The sequence below is a fragment of the Sminthopsis crassicaudata genome, chromosome 3 (genome assembly GCF_048593235.1).
Source record: "Sminthopsis crassicaudata isolate SCR6 chromosome 3, ASM4859323v1, whole genome shotgun sequence".
Classification (NCBI taxonomy): Eukaryota; Metazoa; Chordata; class Mammalia; order Dasyuromorphia; family Dasyuridae; genus Sminthopsis; species Sminthopsis crassicaudata.
In genome coordinates, this window is record NC_133619.1 from 401,824,694 (window position 1) to 401,838,743 (window position 14,050).

The following is a 14,050-nucleotide window of genomic DNA, read 5'->3' on the forward strand; positions in this document are numbered from 1 at the left end:
TTAAAAATGAGAGATTTATTAACTGATTCATCGTGTGGGTGAATGAGAATGAGGAGCACCTGCATGATCCTGGGTAAAATGCTTAAAGAAATTGAGATAATGAGAGACTACCTGGAAAAATAAGGCAATTAATTGGACTAGATGATTTCTCGTATACCCTACAACTCCAGATCTTATTATCCTGTGTACTGATGGGGTTAAGAACATTTAGAAAAATAGGGAAAGGATAAAAGGATGAATAATGTTATTGCTGTAGGAATTTTATTTCCAAATATGGCAGGAAGATGAAAGCAGCCAAGCTCGCTTCTGATCAATTCAGGAAGGCTTCTCAAAGGAGGGGAGTTTCAGGAACTTTTTAAATAAAGTGTTGGCTTGGCTGAGTGTTGAGTAGGATGGGAGGAAAATGAAATTCCAGGCAGATGGCCTCCCTAATGATGAGAGCTTGAGGCAGCCATTGGAAAGAGAATGCTGGGCTTAGGGTCAAGGAGACCTGGATTCCAAGCTTAGCACTGTTGGTAGCCTTGTGACTCTGGGCTGTTCATTGCATTACTCTGAGTCTCAGCACAAAATGCAGAGAGTAACTGCTTCACTGGGTTGTTGTGAGGCTGAAATGATATAACGTATGTAAGATGCTTCCCAAAACATTAAAGTGCTAGATAAATGTTGGCTCTTATATAATGTAATCCTAGAGTAGCTTAGCACAGAAGATGGAGAGAGGGCTTCTGAAGCAGGAAGTTGTAGGTTTAAGTCTTGTCTTTGATAATAATTATATGACCCTGGGTATGACTTCTCACTTACCTAAGCAACTCTATAAAATTATATCAAATGTAATCAGAGATAGCTTAGCACAGAAGATGGAGAGAGGGCTTCTGAGGAAGGAAGCTCTAGGTTTAAGTCCTGTTTGTAATAATTCTATGACCCTTGCTATGACCTCTCAATAACTTAGGCAGCTAAAAAATTATAAATTGAACTAAAATTATTAATTATGCATTGGTAAATAAAGTTCCTTAATGAGTGCACCCTATGCCAATAAAATCACAAGTTCAGAAAAAAAAAAAACTTTAATAGTTATTTATTAAAAGCCTTCTGTGGATGAGGAACTATGCTAGGGGCTGGTAAAGCAGAAATTAAAAATGATCCATACTGCTTTTAGTTTAATAGAGTCTGAGCATGTGTACAGAAATATGGGCCAAAGGAAAGTCAAGCAAAATGTTAAGAGCAATTTGAGGAGGAGGATGTCACTTTTACCTGGTGGGGTCAGGGATTGCTTCATAGGGTAAATTGGATCTGAGTTGGCCTTTGTAGGAAGGAAAGGCAGATGGAGTGCTGGATTTATAGCTAAAGGATCCATTTTTGAATCTTTGCTCTACTTCAGACAAAAAAATCACTTAAGCTTTGAAGGCCTCAGTTTCCTCATCTGCAACAAGAAGGGATGGGACTAGAGGGGCTCAGAAAGTTTTTCTAACATTAAATATGTGATGTTGTGAACCTAAATATAAATGGAAATTGAGGGGTTGGGGAGGAATCTCTTGCAAGTATGGAGTTTGGCATGAGCAAGGGGACAATGAGTAGTAATCTAGTTTGGCTGGAACATAGAGTATGTGAAGGGCAGCTGTAAAAATTAAGGCTCTACAGCAGGTTGGAACCAAATTACAGAGGCTTTGAATGCCAGGCAACAGGGAACCCTGTAGTTAGCAGTATGACATTTTTCTGTCTTCTGCTCATATGTCCCTTATTCCTCTCCTTCCTGCCATTTGTGCCCCCACCATCTCCCTTCTCCTCTTCCCTACAGAATACGAGTCACTGGAGGAAGTTACACAACCTCCTATCTAACTTCACTGTAATTTTATCTTTGGCTTTCACAACTGGGCTCCTGTTGCTACATGGCAGTTCTTTTTGTTCCTGCTTGACCATCACAGTGGATGTTCCAAATCTCCCCCCAAACCTCCTCCATCTTGAACTTGTTAGCAGATGATGGAGCCCCCTACTTTTTTGAGAAATTCAAAGCTACCTCACCTTCCCACTTCATTTCTAAGAGCCTTTCTTTACCATCATCTGTCCTTTCCTCCTTTGCACTAATCTCTGTGGAAGACATGGCCTTTCTTCTTGCTGAGGCTAATTTTCTGCTTCAGACCTCTCTCCTATTCACTCTGAATTCCACAGGAAATTTACTCCATTAATAATTATCATAATATTGTCAAACTGCTCTTGCTCATTCTCTTTTGCTCATTCTTTATTCTTATTCTCTATCTCCTACCCCCTAAGAAGATGTGAGCCCTGGAAGGTGACCTCAGTTTTGTGTTCTACTTTCTATATATTGTCTCACTTGGTGATCTCATAGTTCCCAAAGATTCGGGTGGTTAAATGGACACAGGTGATGTTCAGATCTCACTTAAGCAGTCCCGATTTATCTCCTGAACACCAGTCCTCCACTATCAACAGCCTTTTAAAAATCTCTGGCTGTCTATCAGTTTCCCATACTCAACATGTAGGAAATAGGACTTAAGTCTTTTTTCGGAAACAGTCCCTCCTTTTAAGTTTTCTCTATCTCTTAAGGATATCATCATTTCCCAATCACCCAGCTTTATAACCTCAGAATCATCTCTACTTCCAGCATCTCTCTCAGCCCTCATATCTTGATTCAGTGTTCTCTCTCATGTCCAACCCTCTTCCCTTCATCCAAATAGTTAACATCCTAATTCAGATTTATTGTTTCTTTCCTTGACTACTGCATTAGACTAATGATTTTCTCTCCCTGATTCCAGAGACTTTCCTTTCAAATTCATTATCCATGTTGCTTGCCACAAGTATCTTGCTAAGGAATATGTCTGGCCCTGTCCATTGTCTGCTTGAAAACTTTCAGGGCCTCCCTATTACTACTGCCATAAAATGCCAGCAGGGGGTCCAGCTAGGTGCTCAGTGCATAGAGTTCTAGACCTGAAAACAGGAATACTCATCTTCCTGAAAACTGGCCTGAGACACAAAATGTGTGACCCTGGGCAAGTTACTTAATCCTGTTTACTTCACTTTCCTTCTCACCTGTAAAATGAACTAGAGAAGGAAATAGCAAGTAAATACTCCAGTATCTTTGCCAAGAAAACCCCAAATGGGGTTATGAAGAATTGGACACAACTGAATAGGAACAACGACAAATCAAATGCAGATTCCTGAATCTATCACTCAGAGCCCTCCACAGTCTGGCTCCATCCTTCTTTTCCAATCTTATTTAATATTATTTTATAGCAACGACTCTTTTTCCAGCCAAATTGGACTACTCACAATCATTCTGCCATGTCTGGAATCCACTCACTCATATCTTGCTTTCTTCCTTCTCAAGTGCTACCTCCTCTATGAAGACTTCTCAGATTTTACCAGCTGTTAATCCTTTTTCTTTCTCCAAATTGCTTTTTATTTACTTTTCTATGTAATATTCCTGCCCAACTCCCCATTAGTAAGCTCCTAGAAAAGGATATTATTTTGTTTTTGTATCTCCAGTGCTTAGAACGTTCAGTGTTTGACATGTATGTTGAATAGGATTGTGGAGTAATGCAGTTATGGTGGTACTTTAGGAAGGTTACTCAAGCGTTGATTGAAAATGGATTGGAGAAAGAAAAGATTGATGCACAAAGATGAGTTAGCATTTATCTTGGATATAGTTTGTAAATAGTTCCTAGTATATTGTCTTTCTTATTATTTTTTGAGCTCCTTGAGGGCAGGATTTGTTTATGCTGTTCTTTGTTTTCCTGGTGCTTAGCACAATGCCTGGCATTTAGAGAGTGCTTAATAAGTACTTATAGACTGACATGGATATAAGCCTGAACTAGGGGGAGTAGTCTCTGTGGAAGTCGAGAAGTAGGGGGGCTGGATTTGAGGATTATTTTGGAGATAAAAATAGAAGGAACGGGGCATAAGGGATCCGAGAAAGAGAAGAAAAGACGACTCTTAAGTCTGAGAAACTGGTAGGATTGTGGAATGAGTTACTCACTCAGGATTATAGAACTAAGTCAAGGGCAGAATTCCATGTTAGGCTGGAGAAAATTTTGATGTGTCTAAGGGAAATGGGTCATAGGAAATAAGGCTTTACATTTTGGTTATTCCCTCATCCGTGCCCTGTAGCTCTTGTCACAGTGCCCTCCCCATGTATCCTGTTCTCCTAGAGTTCTGACAGGAAAACAGACATGTCCTTTTTCTAGGATGAATACAGACACCCATCTGTAGATGCCATGCCCCTGCCTGAGTGCCATCTGGCCACTGGGCATATGTATGCTCCATGCCAACAGAGTATTTTGTACAGGAATTGTGGACATGAGGGGCCTAAGTGGAGTCTACCTCTGCTTTGTCTGTTACTTGCTTGGGGAGAATTCCTGGTATAACAGGTTGTGAAGGGAAGGAGGAAGAAAATGAGACAGTCCGTATACCCCCAGGGTTATAGAATCAGAAGCCATCATTCTTAATGGGGCCAAATAGATAATGACACCTTTGGCTTCCTCTCTCCCTTTCCCTTTCTTCCCCTCCTCCCCCTGTCTTTCTCTCTATATCTCCCTTTTTTTTCTTTTTTCTCTCCTCTCTCTCTCTCCCCTCTTCTCTCTCTCCTCTTTCTCTTTCTTGTTCTTTCTCCCTCTCCCTCTTTCTGCCTCTATCTGTCTGTCTCTCTCTGTCTCTGTCTCTTCTCCCCCTCCCTCCCCCCAGCCCATGGATAGTAGCCTTCCCATCACGCCAGTTTTGTTGGGATGGTTGGGCTGGAGGTCCCGTATGTGGGGTGGGGGTGGAGGTGCTCTGTGAGGCTCTTAGCTGGGAGCTGACACAGCAGCAGACCAGAAGGCAAGACCAATGCTGGGAGCCTAGGCTGTCACCCCAGATCCTGTGACTAATAGTGGCAGAGGGTGGAGGAGGGAACAGGAAGGGAAGAGGAGGGAGGCAGCTCGAGGAAGTATGTAGCAGCACCTGATCGGCTCAGCCCTGCACATCCGCTACCGTGACCATCCCCTCACACAGACTGCTGATGAGAAAATGCAGTTTGGAAGGGGATTCTGCTCCGAAAGGCCTGGCGGGGCTGGAGTGCCTTGGAGGCAGCCTCCTCCCTTTGCTCTGTGACCTCCAAAGTGCTTCTTAAATATAACATGCTCAGCGCCCGATGTCTCCCCTGCCTGAGCCTCGAGCTTTGATTTCCCAGTGTGTGACTGCAGCACCGGCCTGCCCCAGATTTGCAGGCTGCTTGGGGCTCAGAGCCTACTCCATATTACTGCAGCTTGCCTGGCTGCAAGGGAGGGATGCAGGGAGAACAGAATAAAGAACTTCCTTAGAAGGTAGGCTTAAAGACGTAGGGGAAAAATACAAAAGTTGAGCTCAAATGATATATTTCATATCTACTTCTCAATGCTGTGGCTCTTGTCACTCTCCTGAATTTGTTGAAGAAAAAGCCCTCTAGTTTCTAAAATAAGGATCTCCCCTCCCCTGTCTTTTCCCTCCCCATTCCCCTCCCCTGTTAATCTTCCTCTTCCCTCTCCTCTCTCCTTCCCCTCTTTCTTCTTTCTCTCCTTCCCTCTCCCTGGTTCAGGCTGGAAGTTCCACAGACACTGGTTGTTCGGATCCACCTCTTGGCCAACATGGAAGCTTTGACCTGCCCCTTTTCTGACTTGGGCCAGTCGGTCACTTCTAAGGCAGCCTGGTATTCTTGCTTTCCAGGGTTTAGCTCTCTGAGCCCTCGGGGACTGACTCCCCAGTTTAGGCAATCCACCTGACCCTTTGCCTCCTGGGGATTATAGGCTGGGGCCACTACAGTTAAAACCGGAGTCTTTTCCCATCTACCTTGCTTCTTGGCAGGGGGGTGGGGGGGTGGGCCTTTGCTGTAGTAGACCTCCGGCTGTGTGCGTTTCCGTCATTTCATTTGTATTACACACAGTTAAAGTTGGCTGGTCTATACTTTCAGACTTGGTGACTGCAGAAACATTGTTTCCAACCTTTAACTCTAACCCACAAAGATTTGGGGAAAGAATTTGAATCGCATTAATCTTTGAATTGCACAGACCACTTTCTTGTTGATCTGATCTTGCAAATTTAGCAAACCCTTGATGATCTCCCTAGCACTGGAGAAAAAAGGAAACTTCCCTGTTTGACATCAAGTTCTACACATAGTTTTCAGTTTAATGAGCAATCATCTTTCTGTATAATGGTTATGGAAATGCTTGTTTTATTCCATTAATTAAATAAACAGATTTTTAAAACTCCAATCATAACCAATCCTTCACAACTCTGTCCCTCAACATTTTTTTAAAATCAAGGTTATTCATAAAAAGCCAAAGGTTCCTTTAAGAGTTTTGTTTTCTCTTGGGGTTTGTTTGTGAGGTGTCAAGAAATATCCAGGAACAAGAAGTCAGAAGCACAAAAAGAAAAAGGAAAGACTTGATTATTAGCATCCGAATAATTGAAGATTGGTTTAAAAAATTATCATTTTTAAGCTAGATTGCTCATCCACAAAAAGTTAGAGATGGGAATATAACAGAAATGATCATTCTTTCCTACTTGACAGCCTCTCCACCTTTGAGTTCCCCTGGAGATGGCTTAGTGGTTGTCTGCAACCATGTGTTCAGGGACCACTGCTTATTGCAAAACTTCCTCTAGATTCTGAACTTTCTTTAGGTTCTTCATTAAGGACATTGGTTTCATAAAATAAGGACTAAGCTGAGTCTGAGGTAAGAAAATTAATCTCTGTGCCCCTGAGGCATGTTTCCTTTTCCCCAACCTAATACTGTCCTAACCTGAGACCTTGCTGTTTCCAATGACTGGAAAGCTTCAGCTTTACCTCCTGGCTTCCTTCATGTCCTACCTAAAATCTCACCATCCACAGGAAGACTTTTTTCAATCTCACTTACTGACCTCCCTAGCTTTCTTTTAAATTCCAACTAAAACCAGCCTCCTACAGGAAGCCTTCTCCAATCTCTCTTAATTCCAGTGCCTTCCTTGTTTCCCATTTATCATCTATATAGTTTACTTTATATATGTTGGTTTGCATGTTATCTCCCTCTTTAGATTGTAAGGTCCCTGGGGACAGGGACTGCCTTTTTTTGTCTCTTTTGGTACCCCCAGTTCTTAGCACTGTGCCTGGCACTTAGTAGGTACTTAACAAATATTTATTAAGTTGAATTGAATAAATGCTTGATAACTACTTATTGACTGACTGACTGACTTTGCTCAAGTTATTTTCCTTCACAAAGATTTGGTTTCCCCCGCTATAAAATGAGGAGATTGAAGTAATTTGAAAGTTCTGTAAAATTAGCTCCTGGCAACCTGACAGAAGAGACAGACTTTATTATTAACTTTTGGAGGGGCTTGTTTCCTGATTTATTTTGGGCCCTGGGTCTGAAGAATTGTAGAGTTAGAGAAAAGTGCTGAAGTTTCCAGCACACTTCCCTCATTTTTAGAAGAAACACTTGCTTCAGAAGAAGGATAAAGTCAGAACTGATCAGAGTAGGAAAAGAGCGGGGCAGAGAAAAGTCCCAGAGAAAGGACTTTATGTCACATCTAAGTGGAATGCTTTAGGGTGAATCCTGTGATTGACTTCTGCTAAGGCAAAGTGGTTCAGGGAAATATCTGAATGCTGAATTTAGAGTCAGAGGGCTAGATTCAAATCCTACTTCTTCTGTTTACTATGTGAACGTGGGCAAGTAATTTGACTCAGTTATCTCAGCTCCCATATGAGGGGGTAGGACTAGATAACTTTTGACTAATGCTCTCTGTTCTGCTTAGGGGCTGGACAAAAATGAGGATTCCTAACCTGGTTATCTGCAAATTTATTTTTAAGTGTTTTGACAATTGTATTTCTATTAAAAACAAAGTTTCCTTTGTAATCCTGTGCATTTTACTTTGTGTATTTAGAGACAATATTTGGAAAAGGGGTCCATAGGCTTTATTAGCTTGCTCAGACATCCATGACACATTCCCTAGAAATTCCCTTGAATCAATAAGCTACTTATAAAAAAGTAAATTTCTTTATTCCTTACTATAGAATTCATGGCTTCCCATCCTTAAAACTAGCCACTCTTCTATCTGACTGGGGAGTTTGCTGGGAGTATGGTAAAAGTGGATTTGTCTAGTCTGAGCGCACAGAAATCTGTCCCTGCAATCAGAGGACTTGAAAATATAGATAGGGCTTTGTTTTAAAGCCTGAAAATAATTTGAAGGCATCCCTTGGCTAAAACCAAAAGGACCAGGACCCTAAGGAAGGTCTCTGCCATGCATTTAGGAATCCCGTGCACCAGCACTGATTGGGGAACACATTCTATAGCCTCAGGAAAACCAGACAGAATCAATGCTTGCTTTAGTTGGGAGGTGGGGAAACAGGCATGGGAGAGATGGGCAGGATGAGGAACTAGGGGGAGGGAGATTGCATAGTGCAGAGAAAGCCCAGGGCCCTGGGAAGGGAGCAGCTGATGTTTCACTTAGGATTGTAGAAAGCAATTAAATTTTCCTGAGAGCTATGTTCACATTTGCATATACTTATAATCAAATAAGGTAATATATGTAAAGCACTTTGCAAACATTAAAACATTATGTATGTTAACATCAATGTATATGATGTGAGCATAATGCGCATACATCAATGAAGCTTTCAGGCAAGTTCTAAGGTAAAGGCTTATTTAGTAATGATGATGATGATAATAAGTCGATAATGTACTTTACACACATCTCATTTTATCCTCACAACCCATTTCACAGATTAGGAAAATGAGGCAAGCAGAAGTTGAATGATCTTCAGAAGGTCTAGTAGCTAGTAAGTGTCTGAGGATAGATTTGAATTCAGGTCTTCTAGATTCCAAATTCACTGAGCTGTATTTGATGAAAGTGCTCTTTACAGAAGGAATTGTCATTCTCTCTTCTTACCTCTGACCACACTCCCTTTTGGAGAGATGCAGTAGGACAGAAATTAGTAATCTTCAAATGGTTTGGCTTTTCCTGGAAGCTGTTTGCTACCAGGAGATCTTCTTCCCCATCCCCTCTTTCTGAAGAATTGTGCTTTTAAGTTTCCCATTGCTTGGGGGGGGGGTACTTGTTTCTCCTTGTTATCGTTGGGTTTCCTCCCCAGCCTCCCCAAAGGGCTTTCTTTGCCTTAGCCAGCTACACTCTCCTGGTCCCTAAGGCTCTTGGATGGTGCAGCTGACACATTGTTTCTGCACTGCTCCCCAGAGCCGGCTCCTGGCCAGGAAGACATCTCGGGACCTGCTTGGCATCTCACTGGTGGGAGTTTGCCCCACCCGGGCCGGGGAGGGGAGGCCCTTTTTAAGTAAGGGGTCTCCTGCAGACTGCCTTGCCTAGGTACTTCTGTCTCCACAAGAGGCCTTTCAGGTCAGACTCAGCCTCCCTCCTCATCCCCATCTGATTTCAGGAGCTGTGCCAACAGTCCTGGATCTCAGCCACCAGCAGCCAGTTGTTAACCCTTCGGGGGATCCAGATTAAAAGAAGCTGAGCTTCGAGCCTCTCTGCCCTCTCTGTTCCTCCTCCCCTGCTTCCCTCACCCCTTCCCCTGCACTCTGTCCCATCCAGGGACAAAACATGTTCTGTGTCTTTAAATGGGCGGAAGTAGCTGGCATTGCTTTGCTTGGGTACTGCATTGATTAGGAGATTATATGGAGCAGGGGGAGCTGCTGCCTGGGGGAAGAGAGGTGCTTGCTCAGCTGGGCTTTCTGCTCTTTTCCGACTCCCCTCTGCCCGGGCCGGAGGCTGCTACTGAGCAGCAGCGGGCTGGGTAGGTGGCCGGCCGGCGGACTCCACCATTGACAGCAACTCCCGGAGCTTGTTTTGCAGCCCTGCCAGCGCTGCCCATCTTCAGCAGAAGCTGGCGGCAGCGGCAGCGGCGGCGGCGGCGGCTACGGCGGCGGCGAAAGCAGGGCGCTCCAGTGTAGGGCTGGGTTTGCAGAAACTCTCCTATGGTTCTGAGCCTAGATTCCAGCTGGTGAAGGACGAGGAAGGGGGGAGTAGGAGCTTCTCTGTCTCTTTCCCTTTTTGTACAAGTCAAATTACATGAGATTCTGTTCTTTTGGGATTCCGTCATCTTTTCCAATATGTCCTGGGACCTCCGGAGCTGGAAGGGGGACGATAAGGACATGGTCAGTGGATTATCGTGACTGTACTAATGAAAGGATTCAAGCTATCTTGGTAAGCTGAGAGGGGAATACGGGCCCCCTCCTCTTTTCCTTCCTCTCCCCAGATCCATTCTCCCCAACATCCCTGCATCCTCTGGAGGCATAGTTCAGACAGGCCCCATCCCACCTAAGAGAGAGAAGGGGGGCGAAGGGGAGGTGGGGCTAGAGACTCTACAAAGTTGGTTCCCCTCCCCCCTCCCAGCCCCTGCAACACTGCAGTGCTTGTTAGCAGCATCTTCCCATCAGGGTGCCAGGGTGGGGTGGGGGCTGTTAGACTGTAGCCCTGCCCTTCTTTTTCTTTTTGGGGGGGGTTGTAGAAAAAGTGTAATGACTTTCCCTGGGACCCAAGTCCTTTGCATCAGGACGGTAATACAGTTGGGACTCACTATTCTTGACCCTGTTGGGCCTCCTGAGGTTTTACTTGCCTGGGGCTAGTTCCTGGGGGAATCTCTGCCTTTCCTACTTAGAATAAACCTGCTGTGTGTGCTTTTTCACTGCCCGGCCCCCACCCTTCCTCTCCAAGGACTTCTCTTTAGGTGGAGGAGTGACAGAAGGGGTCAGGAAGGCTTCTTCTTTTGGGATGGGAGGCTTCATGTAGTGATGGGGAGTCTCTGTCTGCCTGGTTCTTGGGCCTACCACACCCCAACCCCCTACCCACCAGCACAGCAGGTCTGCTTGGTGGGAGGTTTTCCAGATTGGGGGTCTGTAGCTCTGCTCTGGGACTGACTTCCTTACCAAGAAGTCAGCAGAAGCCTGGATCATTTGCTTTCTGTTTTTAAAAGGGAAACCCTGCCTTAATCTACCTTCTCCTTCCAGCCTCTGCACTTCCCAACCCCCAGAGGCCTGATCCGGGAGTGAGTTGGCTTTTTATCTGGGAGAGAAAGAGAACAGTTTTTCCTTGGAAAACTTTGTCAGTTGAGGAGAGGGCTCTGGCTCTCCCTGCAGGGCAGCCAGTGTAGTTGCTTGGGGGCCTTCTCAGGAGGCCGGGCCCCTTGAACTAGAGGGCCAGAACATGTCCTCTGTATGGGGGGAGTAAGTAATCACGGAGACACTCCCTGCCGGGATATGTTCTGTGTTCTGCCCTTCTTGTTGCCTGCAGTATGTCCACAGGGCACTCCTAAGTCACTTACCTGGTTTGTGTTAATTTTCAGAACTGGAGATAGCTCCTGAACCATTTCACTTACTCAGAGCCAACTTTGAACCTCCAGTCTCCTAGTACAGCGGACTGAGCCTTCAGGGCCTTTCCCTTCTGTATCTCCATGTAGCAGGAGGACATTTCAGTTAGTTTAGGAAAAGAGCCGGCTTTCACGAGAATGAGGGAGGCTTAGTTTGGAAGCTGTTAACCCTTGGGAGGCATCTTGCCCCCACTGCTCCTGCCAGGAGGCCTCCTCCTTTTGCTCCTGACTGGGAAGCCTCCATTGATTGTTGCTGTCCTTGCTAAGTCCAGTCTTCACAGGACTGGGAATCCATCCCATCATTTCCCGGCATCAGCACCCTATACGTCATTTTTCCTTTTTCTGTCAGACCTTCATTCTCAGGTAGCCCGGCCTGGGCCCAGCATTTGGATAGAGAGAGGCCTCCCAGGAAAACTCAGGTGCCTGGGGAGAAGAGGGGCATGGAACAACTTAAGGGAAGTCACCCTGGATGACTGGGACTGGGAGGGTTGGGTTATTTTAGAAGCTGAAGGTGGTCCCTCAGGGACTGCATCTCGTCTGCCCTGCAGCCCTCTTGCTGCATTCTGATGGGAGGAAGCAGGGTTAATTAAGCCAGGCTCTCTAGCTGGGGTACGCTTTCTCTTTCTGGCTGAGCAGAGCTTTGGAGAGCTTTATGAACTGTGCCTCTCTGACTGCGTAAGGACTTTTCTCCCCATGGATGGATAACTGTAGGGACACAGGAGCGGCCCGTGCCTCATTATATGTGACACACACCCCGGCAGAGACCTTGAATAAGCCATTTCCTGGGGGGGGGGGGGGGGGAGGTCACATTTTCCTCTTCTGTAAAATAGTGGAGTTGGACTAGATGGTGTCTAAGTTTCTTGCAGCTCTCTTGTGTGATGAAGGCCCCTTGAGGTTGACCTCATTCTTCCATTTTCATCCCTGATGTCAGTTGACTCTTTAAGAACTCGCCCTACTCTGCCTTTTATGCATCTCTCCCTTCCTGTTTTTCTCCCTTCACCCCCCATTTCCAACACACTGTAGATACACTCATTAGCTGAATTGTGCTGATGAATGGAACTCTCTGGCTACTAGAGAGGATGGAATTAATTAAGTGAAGTGGGATCCCAGAACTGAAATTGATGGCTTCCTGAGTTCAGGTGTTAATCAGATCCTGAGGATGACCTTCATCTCCAGCCGGGGTCCCTCCCTGTGACTGAGCATCCTGGGGGGGGGGGGGCTGGCAATGGAGGGAGCCTTGTGGAGTAGGTAGGAGTTGGTTAGGCAGAAGCCCTGTTTGCTACAGTGCACAGAACCACATTCAGTGGAGGACTTAATAAGTTCCTTGGAATGATGATAATAATATTAAGCTATATTAGACAACATGATTGGATTATGAGATTAAAAATGACTTTCCTTCTTTGGCTAGAGCAGGTATGTTAGAGATTTAAAAAAAAGACGTTCCAGTCTACTTAAAGCATGGTCATCTATGAAGGGAGAGAGAGGGGTTTAGAGGGGAAGGGGTCAAGTATGTTTGAAGGTTATTTTGGCTTTGAGTGATGCTTTAAAACAATATCTCGGGCCTCTTTAATACTTACTAGTTAGTTTTGGCTTTTTCCTCCCTTCTTCCTTACTCATATGATCTTTTCTTCAAAGGAGCTCAGATAGTGAGAAAACTCTATTTCATGGGACCGCACCTCCAAAGACCATATTGAGCTTATTAGAATCTTGCTTATTGTCCTGCCTCTTAGTCTTTTTCTAGAAAAGATGAGTACTTAACCTGGGATCTGTGCACACCAAGAGGAATTAGGTTTCAGGAGAGCAGTTGAATTTGGACAGAAAAAAAATTACATCTTTATTTCAATATAATGAGTTTCCTTTGAAAATCCTGTGTTTTTTGTTTTCTGTATTTACTTCTAAGAGAGGGGAAATAAGTTTCTTTTTTTTTTTTTTTTTTTTTGGGGGGGGGGGATAAGTTTCACCAAGCTGCCAGAGAGATCTGTAAACTCCAAAAGGTGAAGAACGCCTGCTCTAGAGTCCAGATCTTGGTCTCAGATCTGTGTAGTTATTGTCTATCCTGAAAACCAAGATAGCAGGAGATAGGGCTATTCAGGAATTTCTGGAGGGCAGGCATTCTGAAGGGATGGTCCGGAAAGCCTCTTCTATCTTGGGATATTTAGTGAATAAATGTGGGGAGGAAGGTTGGATTTGGATTTGTTTGCACACATATGTGTTTGGGGAGGTTGTATTTCAGAAGACATGTTATTACTAAAACTTAGCTGGATAGTATGAGGAGGAATAAAGTGTGTAAAGGGAGTTTCAGCATCTTCATGTCATAACATTGATGGAATTCATTTTTAATTTCCCTTTATATTTTGTAAAAATTGATAAGTAGCTATATTTTATTGGGCACAAAATGTCAATTTCTAAGTCTATTTTTCTTGCAAAATGTGAAGGAATGAAGGCTGATGGCAAGCTGTTTTCCTATTTCAACTGTTTTCCAGTATTACCACAAAAAAGGAATGTATTTAAATGATTGCAGGAGTGATTTTAGTTAGACATAAGGAAGGACTTCTTGAGCCTAAGGACAACAAATGGAAGTTTGATGATTTCTCTTCCTGAAGGCATTTGAGATTATTCCTGCTTGTAGAAAATGATTTTTGGTGGTAAATTCTTATTTGGAGGTGGGGGGCCTAAATACTCTTTCTCCAGTACTGGGTTTCTCTGTTAGATAGATAATGCAGAGAGAATAAGGTT

At 44.3% G+C, this 14,050-nt stretch overlaps 1 protein-coding gene across 13 annotated transcripts in view; it reads left to right on the forward strand.

Moving 5' to 3' along the window:
* GRAMD1B (GRAM domain containing 1B) overlaps window positions 1-14,050 on the forward strand; it is a 314,117-nt gene that overhangs the window by 177,347 nt on the left and 122,720 nt on the right. Inside the window, exon 1 of one of the 13 annotated variants that reach the window (XM_074302719.1) lies at window positions 10,002-10,152. The exons of the other annotated variants lie outside the window; for them this stretch is intronic. Coding sequence (XP_074158820.1) covers window positions 10,130-10,152 — 23 coding nt within the window. The 5' untranslated portion in view covers window positions 10,002-10,129. Of the gene's footprint in view, window positions 1-10,001; window positions 10,153-14,050 lie in introns of those variants that run through there. 13 annotated transcript variants of the gene reach the window in all.